Raw genomic sequence first — 27,025 nt, 5'->3', positions numbered from 1 at the left:
TATAAAACATCCTAAAGTTTTTAAAAGTATGTCAGTGTCAAAAATATTTCTAAGGAGCTTCTAATACATGATTAAGCCAAAATGACAGTCAAAATATGTGTTAATATCTGTTGTTTGTAATTAGAGTTGTTGATCGCGGTAAAGAGGTAAAGATCTTGAAGTTTGAAGATTAGAATAGAAAATAGATGTCGCTGTCCTGTGAGATTGTAAAGCATACAAAGTCCACTCGTTTTAAGTGTGCACATTTTTTTTTACTACATGGTTTCTTCATGGCAGCAAAAAAGGGTGCATAATTTTGCATACTTAAACTATTAATGAGTAATTTTTACACTTAAAGCGAATAGAATCTTGTATTACATCAACCATAAAAATATCATTTGGATCATCTGACCAATAATGTAAGTAACATACTCCCAATGCTCTCGAAAGGAGATACCACTTCATATTATCTTGTCAACCAGGTACCCAGTCAGCTAAGTAATTAACACCATCTTCGTATAAATTGATTGGTTTATAGAGTAGAATGACACTCGAAAGAATCTTACCAACGATATATTTCCATATTTTCAATATAGCAGTGTAAGTTATACAGCACTTTGTAAATCTTTCAATATCAACTAACAACCAAGAGTAGGTTGCAAACCAAACACATTACCTCAAGCTAATCTTTGTACTTTCGAATTTTTTGGAATGACATTCTAATAGAGCACGATTGCATGACTAATGATCAACTCAATGCTCTGGGAAAGAGATACGAGTGCTTTAAATGAGTAAAAAAAATCGAGGTTCATATAACAGGGTGCTATGAAAATATCCTCCAGGTGATTCCAAGCAAGAATCTTTTATGCCTCATCTTCTCTACTAGACGCACCTGCTACATCAAATGAGCCTTTTGATTTACCTTTGATCTTTTGAATTCCACTAAATAACAGTCCACCTATCCCCGATTCTTGGGAAAAGGCGAACGCGGAACGATGTGATCCCGGTCGTGCTCTCAAACTGACTCGTGATTTACGTTGGAAAAGCTGAAAAAAGAGGGAATAATTTTTGAGTCTTTAGTCACAGAAATATACCAATTACACGTTTTTTTATAAGAACATCCAAAATTCTTGAAGCCTAGAGATATTCTTAACTTTTTGAGTTTCAGGCCTAAAAATGTTCTTTAAATGTTCTTATTTTCGCCATTTTGAGAAGTTTTGTCAATTTTCCTAGGAAATTCGGTATTTAAAGTCCACAAAGTCTTATATAGTTTGTTCTTATAAAACTCCTTCTCCTAAAAGCTAGATGAAAGGGCACTAGGCTCAAACGTTGAATTTGAGACTGAAAGCTTTTTGACGCCATGTGCGACCAGTCTAATCCAATCCTTAAAGCGTTGATTGATCGATATACAAATATGTGGTCTAAATACCCTTGATCTTGGGAAAATAATTTTGATGAGGAGGGTTTTCAATCTAGGGCGAGATAAGTCGCTTATTCTCTGATGAAGCAGTCGACCACCGTAGCAAGGTTATCTCTCACGTCTGATCTAATGTTAGGTGACTAGAAGAATCGATATTCAAGCTGGAAGTATGTCGATCATAAACCATAACTGATAAAAATTCATCGGTCCACTTACCAGAGATAGATTCTTGCTACGTCGTTCTTTCCAGATTCCTTTTCGAATTTTATCACCAAGTGTGGGATACATCTTCTGCATGGCCCATCGGTATCCAACCACAGGGAAAAGACAAACGACGCATGTGATAAAAAATGCTGCCCAAAAGGCACCTGAAACCAGAAGACGAACGTTATTATCTCAATTCTTTAAATCTAAAACAGCTGAAACTAAAAGAAAAAGCTTGGAACTTTTAATAAAATTTAAATTTAAGTTTATTCGCTTTTATATATACCAAATAAAGATGAAGAAGAAAAGTAGTTTAAAACTTTTTATGCTTTTTGGTAGAATGATTATTTTTACACAGGAGGTACTTTTAAGCTTCCTGATTTATAGAAGGTGGCTCGTTGAAGTGCGAAAACAGACAAAAACAAAAAACAGGGACTCCAACAAGTTTTGTTTTCGCTGCAGATTATATTGAGACAGACTTTGAATTAATTGGATGTAAATAAAATTACAAAGAGAAAAAGATTTACCTGATCCAAAAGTATTGGTAGCAGCGCTAACGTTCGGGAACCAAGTCACCGCAAAGTTGAAAAGTCCTTCAGAATATAATGTGAATGTGAAAATAAAGTAGAATACTATGCTGCCCCATATGAAGAAATGGTTGATCCATAACCAGTGTGAAGTGTCTAATGCCATCTATGAAGTAAGAAAATTGAAACTTAACTGATTTTGTTGATCTTGTTTGCTCACTCGACAATTTTAAATTATATTTCAAGTACCTTACATGTTTTTTTTATAAGCAAGTGTCTACCCCTATATCAGGCTCGCAATATGCTTAGCATTCTATTGTTCTTAAACAATAGAGCCATTGTTTTGGTATCAAAAATTGAGCCTGTATATGCTTATAAATGTTATACTTATAGAAAAAAAAAAACATGTATTGGTTTTTTTACGCCGGGTCCTAATTAATCTCCGGCCTCTTTTACGCCAGCTCTAATTATAGCGTACCCCTTTTACATCTAAAAATAGTAAGAATCTGCATAAATTTAATAGTTTGTAAGACTTCCAATCCCATCCTCCTTTGCGCTAATTGCTCTCGTGCTTGTTAATAATTTACAATATCAAAAGAAAGGTAATGACTTTTACGATTTTCTAATCACTTTGAAATCAACTATGAGATTGCAACTCGTACAAATTTGAGTTAAAATAACTATGACGTATGCGAGGCGGAGCGCTATTAAGCCAAAGCGCATATTCTTCCATTTTTTAGACCGACTCTGAATTAATTCCAATCTGTTGTGCCGGTCCTTATAACACCAGCGACAAAAAAACAACGCCAATAAAGGGCCGTTAAGGCATGAAGGTAATAAAGATAGATGGAGAGTCAATGCCTTTTGTTCTATTCTGATTTATCATCGGAAGCAAACAGCTGTTTGGTTGCTTTGGGAATAAGATGATTAATTTTGGGTATACTCGTGGAAATATTTAAGATGAATGAAAAGACATTACATTTTTAACAAGTATATTGAAATATAATAGCCTTGAAAAAAACTTCACATAATAAGCATAATACTCCAAACTTCTAGGGGAAGCTGCCCATAAAGCCATCGATAGATTTAAAAAAAAATTACGTGTTACGATTAGGAACCTTGTATCGATCATTTTGTCAGAGTATGAAAACCACTGCCCACTTAGACGTGAAGATTTTAAGATAAGAAACTTTCAATGATAATGTGATGCGACTCTCAATGTTCACAAGATGCCAGCCCAAAAATATATCCTTATGAAATTAATATATTCTTTTATCCTTAAATCAGTTGAAACTATATCGAATCGCATTTTAACTAAGATTTCTCGCAAAATTAAGTTTTTCAAAATAAACGGATCAGCCTCTTTCTGTTCTTATAAAGTTATAAATTGATGTTTTTTGCTTCCAATGATGGTAAATCAAAGAAAAGCCGCTTTGAATAGATTTATAAAAGATTTCAACGACCATTTAGGTCATTACCGGGACGTTTTCTCTCCATCTGTATTATTATTACCTTCATAGTTAAGGTATATTGAATGACACAGATGTGAAGCAACCTTGTGGATTGGAAAATTCCAACTTTAAAATAAAAAAAAACACAAAAGTAAAACTCTTACCTGCAAATTGACAATAATAACTAAAATAGCTCCTATGGCGACTGCAAAATCAGTCTTCAAGTCGGCTGCTAGTCCTTCTGAAGTGATGGTCTCTTTAAATATTCCATAAGGGATGAAGAAAAGAAGGAGTGACGTCACAACACCGTGAAAAAGTTTCAAGGCGAATGTCTTTTTGTTGAAGAGAAGATTTGATTGACCAGGGATGTAAAGTTTTGGTGACGAAAGTGATTTTTGATCGTTCACGTCCTGCGGGTAAAAAGAAAGCAAACATGAACAAGATAAACTAAATTTTGAGCAACATGTATCTTAAATCAGGAGAAATGAGTGACATCGTAGTATAGGCATTTTGTCCTTCGAACACACACCCCTATCACAGACCCGCTGGGCCCAACTAGAAAAATTGGCAAAAAATTCGTCCCGGTGGGAAAAATACCCTATAATTTCAACCCCACTTGGAAATTGACTTTAATTTCATCCCCATTCGAAATTCCATGTTTAAAGCACTTTAAAACCATCCCCACTGGATTTAGCACTGCACACGGCACCCTTGCTGAAAGAACAACGTCCGTTATTCAAATTAAGTTTATGTTTCATGTATTTTAAACTTTTCTTTACATCAAGTGTACTACCAAAAAAACTAAATGCTGGGGCAGTCAAATTGCATCATAAAACTCGCTTAAATAAATTTAAGGGCACTTCAATGATATCAATCAGATGTAAATTTGACATGCCTTAACTCAAGTATAATAAAGATTACAGAACAAGAATTGCTAATGGAACTGTTCAAACGATTGCAAAACTTTATATTAAAATACAGTTTTAGTTTTTATTAGTACTGTTTTGTGACCGGCTTTGATGAAGCTGGACAGATGTCCGAACGAAATATTCGACTTCAATGCTTATTGGGATAATGACATGGCGTTCTAAATGGACATAGTGTCAGCCCCCAAAGCTTTCGGCATCAACACTTTCTAAAATTTGATCCACGAAAAGAGGATTATTGTAAATTGTGTTGTAGTTCAAGCTGAATATAAAATATTTTGCTAATCTTATATTAACGGACGAACAAGTTAGTTATATAGTTATGGTTGTTAAAATAAAGAAATGAAACTTCCAGGCCATTTCACAGTCGCAGAGCGTAATGGGTAATCAGGACCAGCTGCGCGCAAATGACAACATATTATTGGTCCAAAGTTTAAAATTTTTTGAACCAACCGGAAGTCGTTACTAGAGCGCAAACAGTCCTGATTACCCATGATTCATTTCGGCTGTGAAATGAAACTATGAAACAACACATACCTGATCGAAGATACCCATTGCGAGGACTGGTAATGAGGTGAAACAAACGTTGTAAACGGATAGAAAGTAATCGTCATATAAAGTCTATAATGATAAGAATGAAATCTTATGTGACCCGAATCGTGAAATGCAATTGATAATAGCCTCATGAAAAAGTTAAATTCCCATTTATTAAGCAGGTAAGGTTGCAACTGCATTGTTGAGGGGAGGGGTTAAGCTAAAAGCCCCTATTTTGACGATGGCTGGCTATTTAGCCGAATGGGGCCACTCTTTTCTAATGGGTTACTCTAATTATACCCTTGATTTACATCTCTGAATTTGACTAGCATTTTAAAACAGTGAAACATCGAACACAATTGTTCAGGTCTTTAGCAGAAGACCACACAGAGGATTGAAGCCACAGCACTGCGCATAATATGGCCAGATGATCTACCGACAACGACCATTTTCTCTACAAAACTTTAGGATTTGTGACAACAATCTCTCTTTTTAATCGGAAAGTTTGGCACTAGAAAGAGAAATATTTTTATCAAAATAGGCTACCCAAACTGCCCGTCACTCTAAAAATCTAAATACAGTGAAAATAAACATTTCGTTCAATAGATTTAAGAAATTTAGACATTGTGATATTTACCATAGCGGAGAATCCAGTGAAAAGATTATACCAAAATTGAACTAATGTGAAAGCGAAATTTTTGTAGAAGAAATAATTCAAGAACTTTGACATCCGCCAATAAGACCAGCGACCATGAACCAGCAACAATCTCTCTAAAAACCTAGAGATAATTAAACATTCGATTCAAAACGTTTCCAGTGTACGTAAACGTATAACGTTTACTGCAACATCATGCCAAAGGAGCAGAAAGTAAGATATCATTAAAGTTGAGTCTCTATAACTCGAACCCGCACAAATGAGTTAAGGAGATTTCGCGTTATGGAGTAAGTTTTATAACGTCAAGAAATAAATAAAATGTGTTGTGTTTAATTTCTAGTTTTCACTTTCATCGTTAAGTTTTATAAGGCATTTTTAACTGAAGGGCTGAAACAACTTGTTCAAGTTAGGGAGACATTCGAGTTGTAGAGGTTCGAGTTAAAGAGAATCTACTGTATTAGGTCCACAGGGGTCAAAAGATCTTATTTTCGGGAAAATGAATAAATATTCTCCAAGTTTTTTAAAATATTAGAAAATAAGTAACAACGATGAGCAAACGAGACAGGTTGTTATTGAAATGGACGATCGATTGATAAGCCAAGCAAGCATTGTAACAGTTTGAACGTAATTCAAGATTTTATACCTGAATTGAGCAAATGAATAATCCGCAGCTAGAACAGCCTGTCTTCCTTCTTTCCCACTGATACCCACTCCTATGTGTGCCGCTGTATTAAAAAAGTATGAAAATACAAGAAGTACAAATGCAATCACAGTATACAGCTGTAAACAGCTACAGTTATACCTTGCTAGTTCAAATTATCATTTGAATCACCCTGCATCTCGACAAATTAGATTTACTTTTCCAATTAAAATTTAGCTAGATTCAACCGTGGTACGTAAAAATATATTTTTTTTTTGGGGGGGAGGGCGAAAGTTTCACTTAAAAGAGGCAAATAAATCGGGTCAGTCAAACTGGGGTTGTATTTGGGCGAATCACTAGAAATAATTTCGTACACTTTTTAAAAATGAAGAAAAGATCACTAAAAAAATCTAATTGGAAACTTAAGTTAAAAGTTTCTCAAGCGATTCACCCTTAGCATGGACAGACGGGCAAGCGATCATACGAACCAACCTTTAATCATACTGACATCGTTAGCACCATCACCGATTGCCAAGGTTGTCGCCTTCACATTCTTCTTCACTAACTCAACAACCAATGCCTGAATGGAAGGGGAAACGGTGTTGAAGATTGGAAGACAGGTATTATAAGTTGGTCTAATTTCGACATCCCTCTTCTAATTACGACACCATTATTTAGAGCGAAGATTAATAACAAAATCGGAATCACTGATTAAAACTATATTTCTTTGCTTAGTGGTCAAAGATAAAAACTTCTCTTTACAATCAGTGATTCTAAACCTATATTCTATTAATTAGACCAAGTTACAGTATCGAGATGTGGAAATTTTTATGTCGTTGAAGGTGTTCATTTGCTCGATAAATAGAGTAGTTGAAATAATAATTCAACTCTTGTAATAAAATTTTTGCATTGATATGTTCATATGTCATTTTGTATTCAAATAACACACGTGTGGGAATACGTAACAGTTTTTAGAATTCACTTATTTATAGGAGGACCTTATAGCCGTATTTCTACCAATCATTGGGCTTTTCCAGAAAAAAATCGTGCAACCCCTGTTGAGGAGGTCCATTTCCATTCCAAGGGGGTAAGGTTTGAAATGCAGTGGAAATGCATAAGGGTAGACGAAAATCCGTCAAAAAAAAATTCGGAATTCCAAGGGGGTAATGATTGAAAATTTGTAAAAATTCGGAATTCCAGAGGGGTATGATCCTGAAATTGCCTGGAATCTCCTCGACAGGGGGTGCACGGTTTTTTTCTGGAAAAGCCCATTGTACAGTGAAGTATCTTTGACTCGAACCTCTATAACCGAATGTCTTCTTAACATGAACAAGTTTTATGGTCCCGTTAATAATGCCTTGTAAACCATAACTCGAAATTGACTGAACTCGAACAATTTTTTTTCCCCCTGCGTGTTCGACTTATGGAGTCTCCACTGTAATTTATCTTTTAATGACCCTGTTTAGATATTAGCTTTGAAAAAAAACTGTGAGATTTAATGGAGGAAACAAAATATGCTTTTACCTTTTGTAAAGGAGTCACTCGACAACAAATAACCGCTTTGCATGCGAGCGCCAAGCGTAAAAAGTCTTGCTCTGCTTCAGGTAACAACGCAAAAGCCTGGGAAAGAAAAGTTACAGTAAAATTCATTTGAGACTTAAAAATTTTTCAAAATGTAAATATATTCACAAAAAGTATTCCACTGAAAATTTATTTTTCACTAAAATTGACTAAAAAATGAGATTCCTAGAACCCTAACTGCAAAACCGTATTACTTCGAATGAACTCCCCCGACGTTTATTGAATTTTTCGATTTTTAGGAGGGAGGTTTGTTCAAGGGGGCGTTTATCCCAAGTAATACTGTAATCCAACACTCGAGGTATTTCTTCTTACCAGAGATTTTCCAGAGATGACCAGGGCGAAACCATCCTTCATATTTTCGTCTACGTCTTCCTAAAGTATATCATATGACATATGTTAGCCAAGGAATCGTTATCATTATCATCAAAATATACATCTTCATATTTAGGCAATCGTCGGAAAAGGCTATTCTTTCTTGTTATTTTGATAGAAAAAGACATTATAAATGGATAAAACTTTTTAACAGCGTATTGTGCGAATTTAAACTAACTGTAGGTTTAAACAATAACGATATTAAGTATGTTGTGTTTTGGTTGTGTTGAGTTGGTTTTTTGATTTTCAAGATCCTTACTAATTGAGGACTATTAAAACAAAAACTTTGCTGTCCCTATTTCGCTGGTCAAAACAGCCGTGAGTTATTCCAAATTTCGTTTCAGTCACTCCAACGTCCTTAAAAGGGTAGACGCGTAAACGCGTTCATATACATACCATTGGTACAGACTCGTGATCGTTGACACCACTGAAATAGATTTTGGGAGCGTTTCCTTCAAGGGTTTGTATTTCGTTCATTCTGTCAGTATATTTATTGATGTTTGCGTGTACTGTTTGCAGGTTATCACCTTCTACGACGAATACGTCATGCATGTTTTCTGTAAGTAGCATACTGGAATATCCGATATTTATTGCAGTTTCTATGACGAGAAAAGAAGGAATTAAGTTTGTTGTTTTTTGATTTTTTTCCTGATTTATTTGATTATAATCTGTTATTTTATGTATTTCTATTTTAGACATTCGATAATGTTCAAAGATATGAGCGAAAGATCTTGTATATGAATGGTGTTTTCCTTATGTCAGGAAAAAACCATTTCCCCTAATTTTCGAAATTATGAAACATCGTTAGGTGGCTATTTGTACCTTGGATCAAAATATCAAAGTTTAGTTTTTCAAAAACTGGTAGCCATTCTATGTGTTATGGTCAAGTGCAAAGGAATCTCTTTCCATCAATTCATAAAATAATCTAGTTAGTTAATCTTAGGTTAGTTGAATAAATATTGCACAGTCGTCCCGAGGATATCGTCGAGAGTGAATTTAATAGAAGATTGAGCTTAATTGACACATTGACACACCTTGTTTGTCTCCCGTAAGAACAAAGATTTTGATGTTTGCCTGCAAATAAGAGTGAAAAGATAAATTAATAAAAACTATACTAGAACATAGACATTACATTTTTCAGGTTGAGAAATTGAACGAAAATCGACTTAGTCCGGGGATATTCTACTCAGAAAGACCGTATCCTTGAAAAATAATACGTGACTGAAATTTCGCACATATGTTTCATGAGGGTATTAAAGGGTTCTTTTCGGTTTCGGCTACGGTTTCGTTTCGCTCTAAAACGAAATGGAGACATTCTACGCGTTAGAAGCAACGTAAAATTAAATCTAACCAGTAGAATGGCTTTATCTCGTTTCGGAGCTAAACGGAACCATGGTATGTGAACGTGGTCTTAAGAAAAGATAACAAACCTCAGCAAGGTTGGCAATGGCATCTGGAACACCATCTTGAAGTTTATCTTCAATAGCAGTGGCACCAAGTAGATTCAAATCTTTCTCAATGGAACAGTATACTTCGAATACTTTTTCGTCACGGTCCTCTGTAGATGTCCTAAAAAGCATTTACAAATAAACGCGAAATACTAATTTGAATCGAACGCTGTAGAACCAATAAGTTGATCTCTCTATCAAACGGACACGGGCTTTTTCTCGACAACATTCCGCCTGCAACTTTTTACTCCACTCAGGAATCGCAAGAGAAGATAGTAGTGTTTCAAGAGATTGACGTCACTTTAATGTACAGCAAAACACGTGATAACTAAGCAAGTCATAAAAACAGTGGTGGGGAAGTATATGCTGCAATCAAGTTGGTGAACTCGCCTTAATACTCACTTCTCCCTCTCGCTTGGGGAATTATTGTACATTTCGTACTACCATGGATTTATTATAGAGACTCTGGATAAACATCGAAAGAAATGGTGGAGAGCGAAGTATTGTCTTTCTATTGTTTTAGGAAACAATCAATGTACAGGCTTTGTCCGCAAAGGACAATTGTCATGGCGGTTCGAAGAACTCTGATTTTGAAAAATGATTAATACTCTTATTTCTAAAAAGTTCTCTAACTTTTTCTATTTGTACTTTTGCTGGCCAAAAGTTTGAAAATAAATGCTAGAATACCAAACGGATACATTTATGAGATCTGGTGTGAGAGAGAAATCATCAGACGAGTAAAATCAAACAAAATGCTTATAATGGCACGAAATTTTGAATTGGGAATATCTTTCCAATATTTCTCCAAGAAGAGCTGAGATTGACATATATTAGATGTGAGTCTCATAGCTCAACTGTGGTATGAAAATTTTTTGGTGGCACGTGGTGGCACGGTGGATTTTTTGAGGTTGATATTTAAAAATTTCTGGTGTCAATATTCAATTTCTTATACATAACATGTTTTTGCATCTTTCTCGAAATTTAAAACGTCATAACGACGTATGATTAGTAATTAACTAGATGAGTTTGAATCTCGGAGGAGAACTTAAAGTCTAATTTGAAATTGGACAAGTGATTTTGATGAGAAATGCAACTAAAATGCTACGAAAAAATCATTTAATGGTGGAAGGAGGGTGAACAATAATGTCATAACTGCGGACAAGGCTTGTACATGAGAAATTGGCAAAAATCAGCTCGTTGTTTTTCCAGTGTCTATAATAATTCCATTGTTTATTCATACCTAGCCTCGTTGAATTCTTCCGCCCAATCTTCAAATTCACCTTGCGAGAGTTCTTTAGATGCAAGACATAGTGTTCTTAGCCCTTCGCAAGCGAATGTCTAATGCGAATGAAGAAAATAAACTTCAAAATACTGTGCAAATCATTTTCATCGAATTCATTCTCTGTTTTTGATAGGATGGCCAATACTAGATCCATTTTTCTCGGTTCTAAATTCTATTTGGGTTTCTCGAAATCATGTCTTTCCCGAGTGGGAATGGGAAATTACTACTTTTTCGATAGGGATTAAATTTCATGTTAATTTTCTCATAGAGGGCAATATTTGAGAACGTGGATCCAAAGAACTTATAAAGCTTAAGGATGCTACTGTATAAAACGAGATCAGACGGGGAACAGAAAGTAAGTAGAAGTAAAGAGGAGAAATATTACATCTAGATGTTGCTGTGTCGGCTCCATTATAGGTTGTGATTGATTTGATAATAATTCGTAGATGATAGTATCTATTGAAAAAAAAAAATCAAAGTTTAGAATAAACATTTCATGTATTTGCAAAATAACCGGGGGTAATAGGGTTGGCGAATGACGGCTATGTGAGGACCCAAGATTTCTAAGAACCGAGTCTTTAAGAAATTTTTAGCGAAAGCAAGTTTTAGCGAAAAATGACCCTTATTGTTGAAAGTAAATGATTCTCAGGGAGACAGTTTTTGAAAATGTTGTTCCTCACCAAATTTAGAACCCGATCCCTAAAGAAAGCCCATAACAGAAAAAAGCCAAACCTGCTCCCTTGCAATACAACATGATTTTGGAATCTTTTCGCACAATGACCTAAGTTGCATATGGTAGAAAAATATTATAACATAAATGAATACAGAGTCATAGGTTAGGTTTTGTTCGCCTCTGAACCTATCAGGGACAGAATACAATAACTTCGAGACGAACATGAGTAGACTAAGAATTGTTTCTCACAAAGTTTGGAGGCATACTATTTAATATTTAGTGCGCGTGATCGTTGAGTGAATAAATTTTCCAGTCGTTTTATACTAAGAAGGTAAGGAATTTTCATTACAAAGGGTTTATATATTATCTTATATTTATATAAGAAAGTTTCGAAAGACTTACCGACATACGTTTCCGAACATTATCAAAATCTAACACCGATAGTAACTCATACACTTCCTAAAAAAGAAGAAAGGGCTGATAACAGTAAAAATTGGCAAGCAAACTTTTCCTTAACAGAAAGCAGAATCATAGAACTACCATTTTCATTTTGAAAAAATATGATGATACTGATAGCTTATGATTCTGAAACCAGGGGTTCCCGGTTTGAATCCGCGCTCTTTCTATGTTCCGTTAAGTTCATAGATAGCCGAGGTGGCTGCCCGTAGACCGTGAAAATATTCGAAAGGCTAGATTGCTGGGCTATCCATGTAAAATACTGACTCTGAGTAATTTAGCAAATAACTACATACATCTTCTCCATTGATGGAAATAGTGATTGAAGTTGGTGTTCTAGACTATAATAGAAAAAAGGATAAGTTTGTAAAGGATTTCAAAAAATTCGTCAGAAAAATGTACTGACATATAAATAGTATGGGCTGACATAATGTCAGCCCATACTATTTATATGTCAGTGTGTTAGTCTGTTGAAATCTGGCCAAGTACGTAGGTAGATTTATTTTTAAAAGAATTTAGACGAAAACCGACCTCAAAAAAGAAATTAAGCCTGAAAACTATTCTTACGCAATACAGCTGGAGATGGTTTAACCCTATTAGCCCCAAGCTTTTTTGACTTTTGTATCCCCAGGGGGGGGGGGTAGAATCTACCACCCTCGATTATTTTCAATCTAGAAGAGCTATGGCCATGAAATTTGGTACAGATGTTCTCCATCAAAATACAATTTTCTAGGAAGAAAAAAAAAATTGATGACGTCATGCAAAAACTGATGACGTCATCACAAAATTTCGACCTTTCGGAAAAAAGCCCCAATATATGGTTTACAAAAATGTCTATTACAGTTGAACCAATAAGGATATTTCAATTCTGTTTGAAGATTCTGAAAGGTAAAAGACTGTTCTTTAACATAATTGCCGGTTTTGCAATTTCCATGAAGAGTTTTTCTTAAAATCTATGCTGAAGATGAGTAAAATTTTCAAAATTTGATGACGTCATAAATGATGACGTCATCATTTTCAAATATTTTCTTTAAATTTTTTAAATTTGTATTATCAATGCCTATCACGTGTCAAAATTTGAAAATGATTGAATAAATAGTTTAGAAGTTATCAGCACTTTAAAATTTTGAGTTTTAAGTGATTTTAGCTGGGTTTTATGTCATGTTTCACAATAAAGTCATAAAACCTGATCTGGACGACCTATGACCCTAAATTTTTGCACAAGTACTCTTAATAAGATTTTACTAAAAGTCAGAAAGTTTCAAGTCGTTTAAAAAATTTTTCTTTGAGATATAAACAAAAGAACTCCAGCGTGGTAGATTCTACCCCCCCCCCTGGGGCTAATAGGGTTAACCTTTTTGTATCTTTACCTTAAAAACAATACCAAAATTTCGTGCAGCTGTTACAAGAGCACCTTCGTCAGGAGACTGAGCTTGGTATTCCAACAGTCCTAAAAACAAGTACAGAATTTTCAATGACTTATAACAGCGTGACTTAGATAAAAGTATTATGCTCAACATAGAACGAGTCCAAATCATAGGGACTGGCAAGGAGCGTATGATTTTCACTATAATCGCACGATGGGTTATTTTTTCTTATTTGGCACGCCCTCAAAGAGAGCAATTAATCGTTAATTGCATCCTGTAGAGAGCAATTAATCGTTAATCACACTCTTCAATGCTGCGCCAATGTTTACAAAAATGATTTTAATGTTTTTTCTTACATTTTTTTTGCATCGAACTTTTTAATTGCATTCGAAATTCATTTTGTGAGAAAGAAAATCAATAAACAACAATAAAAGAAAGACACAGAGAGAAGAGAAAAATATAAAACTCTCAGTGTAATTTCTGTAATTTACTTTCCTAACTGGGAAAAAGTAGTGGAAGCCATTGTGCGATTAGCTCGTAATCACATAATAACTCGTACAATTCGAAAATTGCACTCGTGATTTTTTTGTTTCGAATTTTCCTCGTCCTTTCGGACTCGGAAAATTAATAACAAAAAAATCACTCGTGCAATTATATTCGAATTGCACTCGTTATCATGTGATTACATATACAAATTAATAACATTTTTAAAAAAGGACGCTGATTTCATAACACAATTTCCTACTAACCGTTATTATCACCATTATAGCCAGGTACGTAATCTAAAAAAACAGAAACGAAAAAGTTGGTTAGTGAAGTGATAATCATAATCGCACTCCTTTAACCATTACAACATACACCACACATAGCCATATAAACACGCAGCTGGAGCTTAAGAGCTGTAAAAGACAGATGAAGCCCTTCCACACACATTAATCATTGAAGTGATAATCACATTCACCTGCTTAATCATCCGATTGCTTTGAGTAAAACCTCCGAGTCAAAGTAATAAGACAGTTTTAAATGGGATACTTATGAAGAAACTTATGAACTTATGAAGATCCATCGAAATTCTACTGTTTCTTTCAAAACGAAAAAGAAAAAACAATTTGAATACTTGACTTTCAAATAAAGGTGGATAAACAGAATTGTTACAGCAAAGGGATGCATGTATACCAAAGACAATATTCGTTTGATTCTTCAATAATAATTATTACAAAGTTTTTGTCAAATTTATTGCCTCATCGTCAGCTCGCTCGTCTTATCATATAACAAAAAGTTAATAACGTCAACATGCTACATACCAACTTCGTCCGTGGCTACTTTTGCTTCAACCATCACAGTATGACATAAAGCGAGTAATCGAAAAAATTCAATCGAACTCTCTTCCCCTTCTACGCATGCGTCGCGCAAGGCTTGGTCGTAGAATTTGAAGTTTGGGTCAGCATATTGGTTAGATGAGAAGTCAACAAATGGCTATAAAAAAAAAGTCGAAACAATACATCACTATCTAAAAGGGGATGAAAATAATGTCAAATAACATAAATTTTCAGCATCTTGGTTGGAGCCCTATTAATAATCTTCAAAATGCTGATAAAGAATTTAGGGAAAATACAACTAAAATTTTGGTAGATGATAACAAACCGGTTCTGTGACACTTTCCAGGTCGTTCATTGTTATTTCACCGTCTTTCTCTGCTTGACTTTGACCTAAAAATACAATTTTATGTCATTAATTTTTTCACAAGATAGTCCCAACACAAATATAACTGAACAAATTGAAGAGCTGAAGTGAGATTCGAACTCACAATTTGATATTTACATATTAAAACCTGAGTACTGTGCATTCATGTATTTGATTTATATTTTAATAAAAAAGACACCATGTTTAAAAGCCTTTTATACACAATATCCAAACTACAATAGCAGTAAAGCGGTGGTATGGTTTTTAGAGCATTAAATGATAGGAAAGTTCATACCGAAACGAGTGCCATTTATGGAACATTCTTTAAACATCATAACATTCTGTGTAAGGGTCCCAGTCTATAAGAGCAATACCAGGGAAATGTATGTATAGATATTACCCTTTAGTTTAGCTATAAAGAAAGGTAAGTATAAAAATAAATATTCTATCATAACTCCTACAAGTCTTTAAAGGGATTATCAGATGATTTTTGATATTTGGCTTAGAATAGAGATACCTTTTATGGTCCTAAGAAACACCTCCAAAGTTTTTGACCCAATTATTTTCCAAAGCTGAGATATTCGACTTTGAATTTTTAATTGAAAACAATAGAAATTCAACCCAAAGACTCTGTGTAAAGACTCATTTTTAGAGATTTCAAAGTCAAATATTTCAGCTTTGGAGAAAAGTTGATAATCCCTTTAAAAAAAATTAAATCTTGACATTCTGTGTTTATATTTTCTCAGAGTGACTTCAACATTATTATCTATAAACATATATTGCATTGGTCGACCCACCTTATCAGAAAAAATATATTGGATTTGCCCAAGTTCCTCAGTTAGAGTTGTATTCCTAAAATGAAATAAAAACAGAGATACTTATCGTTTATAGTTTATGATTGAATCTAGCACCTGTAGGCATATATCAACAAATAAAGGGCACAAATCACTATGAGTAAAATCTAGCGTCTTAGCAAATGTATTAAGGTATTTGGCCCTCCATGTACAAAGGACGAGATCACAAAACTGTAAAAACACAATTTTAATACCTTGCTTTAGCTGGTGTATCATTTTCTTCATAGTATAAGTTCAAATCCCAGTCAATTAAGAAACTCTGTCCCAGTCGGATGACCTCAACACTATGAAATAGAGAGGAAAGAAACATTATATTTTTAAGTTATAGATCATCTTAAAATGCTTGCTCACAAAATTGCGTTCAATGGCAGTATCATACTAAAAAACAAAAAACATTCTAATAATCCTCACCCTGAAATTTAAATGTCTTTTATATTGTTTTAAAAATCGACCAAAATAATTATTTGCAACTGCAAATTATTAACTAGTTATTCAACAACATCTAAATTTTATAGTTGCAAGTGCTCTATTATAGCACACTCCTGCACACTCAGACAACCTTTTTCTCACGCAGCTGGCCTTACAGCTTGATTTGATAAACCATAATAATAATTGAGGCCCCTTACCTAATGTACAAAGAAATAGGAATGAGTGTATTTAAAACCATTACAAAACCAGGCCAATTCATCAATGCAATGATTGCAGGGCTGTCCTTCATGATATCTGGCCAGGGCTTGTAGACTTGAAATTTCTAAAATATGATAAGAATTTTTTTTCAAACTCATATGATGGAAAGGTATAACTTTTAATAGAAGAAGAATTCTCTGACAGAGGCCTTTCATAAATTGAAAATTATTTAACTGGCATAACTGGAACAATGGGCTTTTCCAGAAATAGTTTGTTGAGGATATCGGATATACAGGGGGTTAATGATTTTTGTTCAAAAGTGGATATCCAAAGGGTTAAATATCTACAAGGGAGCAGATATCCAGGGGGCAAAGTGTCTTTTTAAGTAAAAAATACGATATCCAGGGGTAAGCACCTTTATAAGAGAGGATATCCAGGGGTTGAGCATATTTTTATGAGTGGATATCCAGGGGATTGAGCATTTTTTAAGAGTGGGTATCCAGAAGGTCTTTACAAATAAAGTAGGATATCCAGGGGGTTAGTTACTTTGAAAAATCAATATCCTCAACAGTGGGGGTAAATTTTTTTTCTGGAAAAGCCCAATAGTGATTCACACAATCATTAGTTTATTTAATCTCAAAAAACAACTACGCGAGATAATGATAAGAATAAATTGAACAATTTTATTTAATTGAATAAAAGACAATACCCTTCCAGTGCTATTTTCCCATACATATGACATTATTGACAAGAATGTACATAAGACTGCCAGTAAGCCAGCAATCTGAAAAAGAAAAAAGCTTTATTTTAGTATATATACCTTTAAATCCCATTAACTTTTACAAGCATTTACATCCAAGATTCTTCTGCTCTAAAAAGATTGCTAAGATGAGATTTCTTCACATGTATTATGATTAATGATTCTCTTGTATCTTTAATTTTAACGCGGAGTGCGCAAAAGTATGCCTTTTTTCGCACATTTTACTTTTATTTTCGTGCACGTAAAAATAAATTGGAAATTGAGGTATTCAGGAATACTGCACTTTCTTAACTACTGTATAAATATTTTGGAAACTTAAGTTGATTCACATACTAAGCCGAGAAGTCAGTCAAAACAAAAGCTGAATAAAATAAATTGTGAGAATGAAAAATCGAGTGGAAATTAGGATTTTACTAACCCAAATTACAAGATAATTTGTCATTATATCCAGCTTACTTCTTTTAAAGACTCCTTTCCCTAAACAATAAATGATTATGGAAAACATTAATAATTGAGTGAAAAAAAATAATTAAAAACGTGAATAAGAAATTTTTCAAATCGACTCAATTCTAATATTATTCCTAAACATAAAAATGCTCATAAAATATCCTGAAGCTTTTTTATCAACACAGGAATGTAGGTAAAGAAATGAAATCTAAAATAAAAGCTTTACTTACCACTATTCATCATTAGTTTAGAGTCGTGGCCAGCATAAACAACAAAACCATATATCCATGGTGTATTACGCAAAACACAACCCTATAAGAAAAAATGTGAAAAATAAAGGGTGTTTTCAATAATTGATGTTTATCCAAAATATTAAGGTTGCATACCTTTTAATGTTCAAAACCAACAAACTCAAACCGTTTCACTAATCTGCAAATGGTTTGGGTTTGTTCACCTAGACAAAGAAGCTATTGCATTGCTAATACGATTTCTAGGATCTTACACTTCTCTGCTTACCATTTTGAATTTGAATGCCTGAAGTCACAGCAACCAATTTCAAAATGGTAGCCTAGCTGAAGAAAACATTAAAGCTTCGGGCTTATGCATGCATGCGCTTAGTGAACTAGCGTCAACAAGGTGTAGTGCTTGGTTAGAACTAGCCGTATTGTATAAGGGTTGCGAAGCGATCCAGACTCCACCTCAATTCGCAAGTTGCTAGCAAAATAAGAGACACTCTAAAAATCCCTCTAATTAATAAAGCCGGTATAGAGACAGGGTCGTAAGAGCCTTAATGCCCCAAACACACCCCATAATCCACGGCGGCACAACACCCGCCGCCGCCTGCCGCGCATCGTTCTTTTTTTTTCCTTCTATTTATTCTAGTGTAAATGGTGCCTTAATAAAATCGAACGATATTCGTCGAACGATTGAACATTTTTATTCGAATCACGAATCGTCTGTCGAAATCATCAAAACATAAAAATAAAACAAAAACAAAAGTGTACTAAGATGGCTTGTTGGTTCTTGGGCAGTTTTGATTTATTTCTTGACAAATTCGACAAATTTGATTATCTCTGTACTTCTTTATCATAGAATATCCACTTGGTTTTGCAAGGTAAGTTTCGTTCACTAAAAGAGCACTCCTCCCGCCCGCCCGCGCGACTTGCAAAAACCTCTCATTAATTGACCTTATTTGATACTTGATACTTGCTGTTAAAAGTCAAGGGATGATGAGGATCCTTTCTGTCACCGTTCAAACTAATTTTTTTCCATTTAAAAGCAAAATAAACATTTAAAACCGAAGAACCACTGCTTAGATTGCTTAGATGCATGCCGCCCGTGCGGCAATTTGATCAACTTCAGATTTTAAGTCCGTGTTTCGGCTTCCGGTAATTTTGTTGCTGTTCACTGTTAGGGTACACCATTTTAAAACGGCATTTTTCGCAGTCCTAGCTACCAAACCGAGAAAGTTTTCGTGGCTTCAAGCCAAACCATTCAAGGTCATTTTGATAAAAACATCGGTTTGAAGATGTGATTTATATAGCAAATTTTATAGCAAATTTTCGCTTGGGATAGAAGTTAAAGGTACATGCACAATATAGCAAAACTGCTTCGCTCATAAATTCGCTTCGAAAAAATGGTTTAGCAAAACAAAAAATCAAATGGTGCAGTCTGTTGGCTAAACCCTCGGTTTAGCGAACAAAGAAAACACAGAAAAAAGACTGTTGGCTTTGATCGTCTGTTTAGGTAAACTTTTAAATGAATCAATGCGTTTGCTAAACCCTCTGTTTCACTTTTTTGGGTTTTTGGCTAAATGGTATGCACCCTAATTTCAAACCCATAAAGGAAATCTTAGTTTTAATATGGAATATTAAGAATATCAAGAATGATCTTAACTTTATCAAAAGACGTGAAAATAAATTATTAAGGGTGAGATATTTGATCATTTGTCTAAAAGTTATAAAATGCAAAGGACAGAGACAAAGAAAGTTATAATACAATATGGCAAAATAATTTTGCTTACCCTCAAAACAATATTGTTGTTATCTACTGCCAGTTTCTGACCATCCCACAAAAGATTTCCTTGGAACTTTTCTAAGCGATTGTTGGGAAGTTCACAGACAATCTCACCTGCACACAAAAGTAATTGTAAATTTAAGTTAGACCTTGTTCAGGCGTTACTTATCTTTTTTTTACTCTCAGTCTATAGGCAATGTCTATAGGTGGCCATTAGTGGCCCCCGCAAGGAATTTGCTTTTTAATAGAATTAAACATAATAGAAGTTTTCAACAAAAGAAGTTTATCAAACTCTCCATTGCTTCATAAAACCTCAGGGCGCATGTGATTTATCCAGAAAAAAAATCAATATTCAAAACAAGAACATATATATCCTGAAGAGTAGGAGATTTACGCTTGAAACGAAGGAAGATATGACGTAGCCTAGTGTTAGTGTGTTGCATCACTCCTGCAACTTCATTTAAAAAATGGAAGGAAACAAAATATTTTGTCTTCCGCTTAAAGCAGTGTTTAGATGCTTGTAATTCACATAGATATGATAAGGTTAAGTAGTTACCTTTGAATTGAGCAAGATCGTGTTCAGTTTTTATTGTGGTAAATGTTTCTTGTAGGGGTTGTCGAACTTTCAGGTTAGTTTCTCTAAAAAGTGTAACACATAACATTCATATAACATTCTGAATAACAACTGATGATCAAGATTAAAGCTGAAAATTATACCTTTAAGAATAATTTAATTTTTAAAGGTTGCCATTTAATACTTAAATGTTTGTTTTTGCAGACTTCTAGGTAAGAGGTTGATAACATATAACTTAAAAAGAATTGAAATCTTTACCCATCTAATTCAGCAGTTTCAATAAACAACAGCCCACTATCCTCACTTGTGCACAATGCCAAAACATCAGCCTTTCATAGAAAGCAATTATTATCATTAATCAGAACTAAACCAGATAATATACAAAATGATGATTTAGCAACCAACAAATGAATTATGCTTCATATCGTTTTATATATTGTAGGTTTAACAAAATTGATTAGGAAAAAAAAGTCACAATTTACAAAGGGCCGGCGATTTGCACAGTTACTTCGCCGCTGCGCAGCCTTTCGCAAGATATAGTTTTTTCTTATTCAAAATTTTTACTTTCGCAACTTCGGCGCAGCGGCAAAACCCAACGCGCAGCGCACCCTTTCGCATGACATAAACCTATTTATTCTTTAAAATGTCTACCTTCGCGGCTTCGGCGCAACGGCGAAACATATTACGCAGCGCAACCTTTCGCTTGATTACACTTTCTTTTCTGACGACATTTGATCTGACGTCACTTTCATTCTCAGAAACTCTGTATGAGCTTCAGTTGCTGTTAACAAAGATTTGCGCTGCGCGATATGTTTCGCCGCTGCGCCGAATCCGCAAAGGTCATTTCAGGACACAAAATAACTCTTTATAAACGCGAAAGACTTGCGCGCCAATATCTTTCGCCGCAGCGCCGAAGCTGTGAAGGCCATTTCTGATGTAAAACTAATCATATAAAATGATATTTTAGCATGGATAATACTGCTTCGCGACTTCGGCGCAGCGGCGAAATATATTGTGCAGCGCAAGTTTTTCCATGATTACACTTCCTGTGACAACATTTGAACTGGATATAAAATAAATCATAACATATGCGAAAGACTTGCGTTGCGCAATATGTTTCGCCGCTGCGCCGAAGCCGCGAAGGCTGTTCCAGACATAAAATAACTCATACCATATGTGAAAGACTCGCGCTGCGCGATATGTTTCTTCGCTGCGCCGAAGCCGCGAAGGCTGTTCCAGACATAAAATAACTTATACCATATGTGAAAGACTCGCGCTGCGCAATATGTTTCGTCGCTGCGCCGAAGTCGCAAAGGCTGTTCCAGACATAAAATAACTTATACCATATGCGAAAGACTCGCGCTGTGCAATATGTTTCGTCGCTGCGCCGAAGTCGCGAAGGCTGTTCCAGACATAAAATAACTTATACCATATGCGAAGTCACGAAAGCTGTTCCAGACATAAAATAACTTATACCATATGCGAAAGACTCGCGCTGCGCAACATCCTTCGCCGCTGCGCCGAAGTCGCGAAGGTCATTTCAGACTTAGAATAGCCCCCATCACACGCGAAAAGCTTGCACACGTAAAATATGTGCGCTAACTGCGTAAGCCACGCGCAGCGCCGAAGTAAGTGTGCAAATCGTCGCCCCACTCACAATTTATCAAAAGAAGATTCATTGAAAATTAAGCTTGCCACTCAATAGCTTTTATTAATTGTTTTAAAAGTTCCTTTTACCTTAGACTAGAAACTTACAGAAATTGATTCATCATTTCTAACTTTGATTATATCGCCTGTTTGAATATCTTGCCATTTCTTTTCAACGAAAACACCTTTGTCATTGAGAACCAATGCTGTTTGATTGTTCAAAGAGTGATCACTTTTATGGCGACCATAATCATCAAAACCATCCTTGATCATAGTTGCCAGTAACACAAAAGTTAGAGGGACAGCAGTGGAAGATGGACTTAATGCAGTGATGTATGGAATTGACTGAAAAACAAAACAATGTATTAAGCAAATCAACTATGCATCTGCAATAATCAAGTCACACACAAAACCTTTGTCAGTTATGAAAACCTGGTTTGGGAGGCTTTTGTTTTGTTTCTACTGTTGACAGTTAAAGCTTTTGTATGTAAACAGATTTATTTTGCATTGGTTCTTGACTTGATCGTGTGACTAGAAAATAAATCAACGTTGAAAATGGTAACGTGAGGCCAAAAAAAATACTATGATAATACAATATTCATGAATGTTTTTCCTTTTAAAATTTTGTAAACAATTTCAAACTTACCATGATTATGATTTGAAATACAAAATACAAATTTGCAGCACGTTGCATTTGTTCAAACAGATTCAATGGGATGAATGTAAGAAAATTGTATTTGGACGTCTTAATGTGATTATTCTAAAAGAGAACAATATAATGCATTATCTTGATTGAGAATTCAAGGGGGCCAAAGTGCAAATGCACAATACCTTAAAAAAAGTTTTTGGTGAAAAGGCAGGGCACGCCCCACGATTTTGAAAGTGAGGGGGCCAACAAAAATATGTGAATAAGGAGGCGCAACCATGGTTTGCGTCGACGGGCTGGAAAATTTTCGATTTTGACCTGCCTTATTTGGCTAAAACAGCTTCCTTTTTGTTCTGATTTTCTGAAAGATAATAAATATTTATTTAATAAAACTTGAAAAAAGGGACAAGAAAACTGTTTAGTTGTTGTTTAGTACAAAAGAGTATAATTAGACTTATTTAAGTGTCCATCGGTCCCCTTTTAGAAAGGTTCTAACGTTTTTATTGGCACGCACACAGAAAAGAAAAAAATAATTATGTGAAGAAAATTTTTTTTTTGCTTTGCAAAAAGTGGGGGGGGCATGGTGCGGGCCCTGAAATGGAAATTATATAGGAGATCTAGGCTAGATAAACAAAATCCAGAATGTTTTCATTCATTTAGTAACCCAATTTCAAATCAAAACAAAGAATAAAAAGAAGTATTACTGGAAAGCCTTCCTTGAGATTCCATTCTGAATCATTTGCACGAATAACATAATGCTGTTTTTCTAAAAAATAGATAGTGTTAATTCAGGTTAAGCAGGCCCCTTTTCAAATAGCACAGCATCAGCTCTTCTAATAATATATACCACCAATAATCATTTTGTTATGATACAAAACAGATTAATAGGAAGGCTATTAAAGGTGAATTTGAGAAAATTGTTTTAAAATTTAATTTTTTGGTTAAAAAACTAAAATACTGTAGAGAACAAAATCAAAAGGATATTTGAAATTGAAGACTGATATAAAACTGTTAACTTACTTTTCTTGTCAGAACCACAGCCACAAATTGACAAAACCCAAGAAAGAAGGCCTCTGAATAGCCCTAAAATTGCCATTTTTCATCACAGAATTCTAAATATTATCATTGTTTCAACTTTTTTGAACTAAAAAAGAAAAGAAATATGTTCAAATGCGTGTTCCATGCAAAATTATAAAAATTATCAATTTCAAAAACGAGTTAAGTATAAATGTTTGAAAAATGCTGTTTTGGGGCTTGATTTAATTTCATTTTCACCAGAGTATGAAATTAAAAAATTTGATAAATAATTCCCGGAAGATGCTAATTTTTACAAAAAATCTAAAATTCTAGACAAAACAAAGACAAATTATATACTTTAAAACATAACAAAAGATCTGAAATCATTTCTAAATGTTGTCAAAATATGTATAAATTTGTGTTTGGGCAAATACTTTTTTATTTATTAGTTTACGGATCCGTCGACGTTATTTTTGGCAAAATGAAAAATAAACAAAATAGAGATTTCAAAAACTTTTATTTACTTTTTCTCCTCCGACCTTCAAAAAAGAAGAAATAAATAAAAAAACTTTACTTAAACAGGAAAACAAAAGAAAAGAAGAGAAAGAGAGAGGGGGTTAAATGATCTAACACAGATAATTTACCAATATCTGCCAATGTAAAGATACTTTGATCCTTCCTTTAATGTCAGGGAACTTCCCCATGGAATTTCCTTATCCACAAAAAACAAACTAAATTATAATAACTCTTTGTGTACACAGTGGATTTTCGAGGCACATAATCTTCGAGTTATATGATCGAGTTATATGGCTTCGAGTTATGAAATCTTCGAGTTAAGGCCCATAACTCGAAATAAAAATGAAGCATTTTCATTTCGAGTTATTTTTTTAACTCGGTTTTTTTATTGACCATTTTCCTGTCGAGTTAAATCAAGGAAAATAACTCGAAATCATTTATACAGCATTTTGATTTCAAGTTAAATAACTCGAAATGAAAATTTCGTCAAAATGATTTCGAGTTATATAACTCGAAATTAAAATGCCATCAAAATGATCTCGAGTTATATAACTCGAACTCAAAATGTTACAATATTGGTTTCGAGTTACGTAAATAGGGTTAGTTGCGTCTGTCAGTTAGGTACATGTCGGATGGAAAAATTGACTTTTCGAATAACAATTTCAGCCGTTTAAAACCATGGAAGCAAATGGATTATTGCTGAGTAATCAAGCAATGTTGCGGATTTTTGGCCATTTTTCAGCCATTTTAGGGGTTCTAAAAGACGAAATTTTACAATTGACCCCAGTTTCGACATCGACTTTTCGTCATAAAATAGTCAGAATTGCCTTTCGAGAACTTTTTGAAAATCTTATTTACAGGAATTTGTATTAAAAAGTGGCGTCATCAAAAAATGCCCAAAACCTTATCAATCGACTATGCTTTCTGCATTCTGGTGGTTCTAGAACCGTTAAAGTCTTAGTACCCCCATTTAGGCAAAATGGATGCCAGGTATGTGCGAGCCATAATAAGGGTTCTTTTCGGACGCCCTCGAATGTTCCTCAAAGGAGTACAAAAACCATTAACAAACAGTTGATTCTCTGTAAGGGTTCCAAAATTACCGAAATAAAAAAACCGACTCCCTCAAAGGGTCATAAATTCTTGAATCTTAGACCAAAATTTATGAAAATTCTGGCTGAAATTTTGAGGGAGGAAATAGTCTCTGTTAGGGTGAGAAAAAGCCCAAAAATGGGCAGAATCTTCGAAAGGCAGTCTCTCTAAGAGCCCAGGTGGTGTAGTCGGATTTTGGACTGACGATATGTGCGGGCTAAAATCGCAGTGGTTTTCCCGAAAAATACACCCTTACAGTGCATTTTTCGCCAAGTCGAATAACCTTACAGTGTAGTCTAGTTTTTGTCCATGAGGTGATTGACAAATAAAAAATAGACACGCTTGGTGTGATTATTCTATATATTTATTTGACTCTACTACTATAAGAAAGCTATAGCCCATCCACAATCTGTGGAAATCGACGACAAAAGAGCCTGTCATCATTAACTCGATGGAAAAATTTGCGTTTTTTATTTCGAGTTAAAATATGTTATATAACTCGATGAAAAAATTTGCCATTTTAATTTCGAGTTAAAAACAACATTTTAACTCGATGGAAAAAATCATTATTTTTCTCTCGAGTTAAAACGAGGAATATAACTCGATGAAATTATTTTGAATAAAAAATCCGAGTTATATAACTCGAGAGGAAAATGGTCAATAAAAAAACCGAGTTAAAAAATTAACTCGAAATGAAAATGCTTCATTTTTATTTCGAGTTACGGGCCTTAACTCGAAGATTTCATAACTCGAAGCCATATAACTCGATCATATAACTCGAAGATTATGTGCCTCTGGATTTTCTTCATTTTTTTCTTTCTTTTGTAATCGCTTTTAAGTCCTTTATGTGATTGTTAAGATAGTCAAGAGTAGATATAAAAATAGTCATACCAGAAAAGTGGGATGGGGGAACCTAAGTGGGAACCCTAAAGTGGGAACCCTAACTGTGAACCCTAAATGGGAACCTATGTCAGTCTTACATATACACATAATCAATCTTTATGTGTTTTTTATCCATAGACTCTATCTCAAGCAGTCTCAAGCTAATAAGTATATAAAAATACACTTTTGGACTTTGCACCTAATGATTGCTGCGTGCTTTTAGGCTTGGCACAAAACATATGCCATGGTTTACATATGTTCCATTTCAGAATTTTTAATGAATTCTGTCAGTTGGTCATTTGTTAGTCAATTTAGTTGGATTTTTATAATTTTCCAAAATCTCAATGAATCCAGTCAACAAAAACGGATTCCACACACAGCCTTTCTAATTTGTATCATTTTGGCAGCCCCTCAGAAGCATCTCATACGAGGCTACACAGCTCATCTGCAGACATTATGATCTCATGTAGTGAAAATTCGAAGGATTCATTATCATATTCTCAGATAGACTATTCCTTTTTTGCCTTTTCATTATCAAGTTGAGTCTAGCACTAAACTAAACTATTTATCTATTTAAACTATTTATGACTAAGAATAACTATCCTTTCGAGATTCTTAAGTTCCTGCCTTTCTGTTTATTCTCCTTCAGGTTTGAGTATTTACACTCCTAATACTCTCATTTTCTTGTTCACCATTACAGTATCATTAAATTTTTCTTTTTTGATGATCATCAACTTTTTTGAATTATATAC

At 34.4% G+C, this 27,025-nt stretch overlaps 1 protein-coding gene across 1 annotated transcript; it reads right to left on the bottom strand.

The window, feature by feature from the left end:
• Positions 1-670: 670 nt before the first annotated feature.
• LOC136806870 (phospholipid-transporting ATPase ID-like) lies at positions 671-23,912 on the bottom strand. The gene is made up of 36 exons (XM_067063444.1): positions 23,790-23,912; positions 23,474-23,535; positions 22,770-22,883; positions 22,232-22,468; positions 20,735-20,805; positions 20,459-20,541; positions 19,910-20,016; positions 18,117-18,198; positions 17,858-17,916; positions 17,389-17,463; positions 16,679-16,803; positions 16,247-16,336; positions 15,996-16,050; positions 15,494-15,557; positions 15,160-15,224; positions 14,820-14,991; positions 14,265-14,297; positions 13,519-13,598; positions 12,445-12,489; positions 12,095-12,151; positions 11,752-11,800; positions 11,405-11,475; positions 10,978-11,075; positions 9,720-9,858; positions 9,324-9,363; positions 8,686-8,888; positions 8,230-8,289; positions 7,861-7,956; positions 6,829-6,916; positions 6,340-6,421; positions 5,679-5,820; positions 5,045-5,128; positions 3,746-3,991; positions 2,131-2,296; positions 1,616-1,767; positions 671-1,025 (listed from the first exon to the last, which is right to left on the bottom strand). The coding sequence occupies exons 1-36, from the start codon at positions 23,863-23,865 to the stop codon at positions 843-845; spliced, it is 3,651 nt and encodes a 1,216-aa protein (XP_066919545.1). The 5' UTR covers positions 23,866-23,912; the 3' UTR covers positions 671-842.
• Positions 23,913-27,025: the final 3,113 nt, after the last annotated feature.

The sequence above is a fragment of the Clytia hemisphaerica genome, unplaced genomic scaffold (assembly GCF_902728285.1).
Source record: "Clytia hemisphaerica strain Z4C2 unplaced genomic scaffold, Clytia hemisphaerica genome assembly, whole genome shotgun sequence".
Classification (NCBI taxonomy): domain Eukaryota; kingdom Metazoa; phylum Cnidaria; class Hydrozoa; order Leptothecata; family Clytiidae; genus Clytia; species Clytia hemisphaerica.
This window is presented reverse-complemented; position numbering and strand designations above follow the sequence as displayed.

Coding starts and splice junctions, on each gene's coding strand:
- LOC136806870 (XM_067063444.1), bottom strand. CDS start 23,865: ATGGCAATTTTAGGGCTATTCAGAGGCCTTCTTTCTTGGGTTTTGTCA. Junction 12,152..12,444: donor TTTCCATCAATGGAGAAGAT/GTATGTAGTTAT, acceptor CTTCTTTTTTAG/GAAGTGTATGAGTTACTATC. Junction 9,364..9,719: donor CCATTGCCAACCTTGCTGAG/GTTTGTTATCTT, acceptor TCTTATTTGCAG/GCAAACATCAAAATCTTTGT.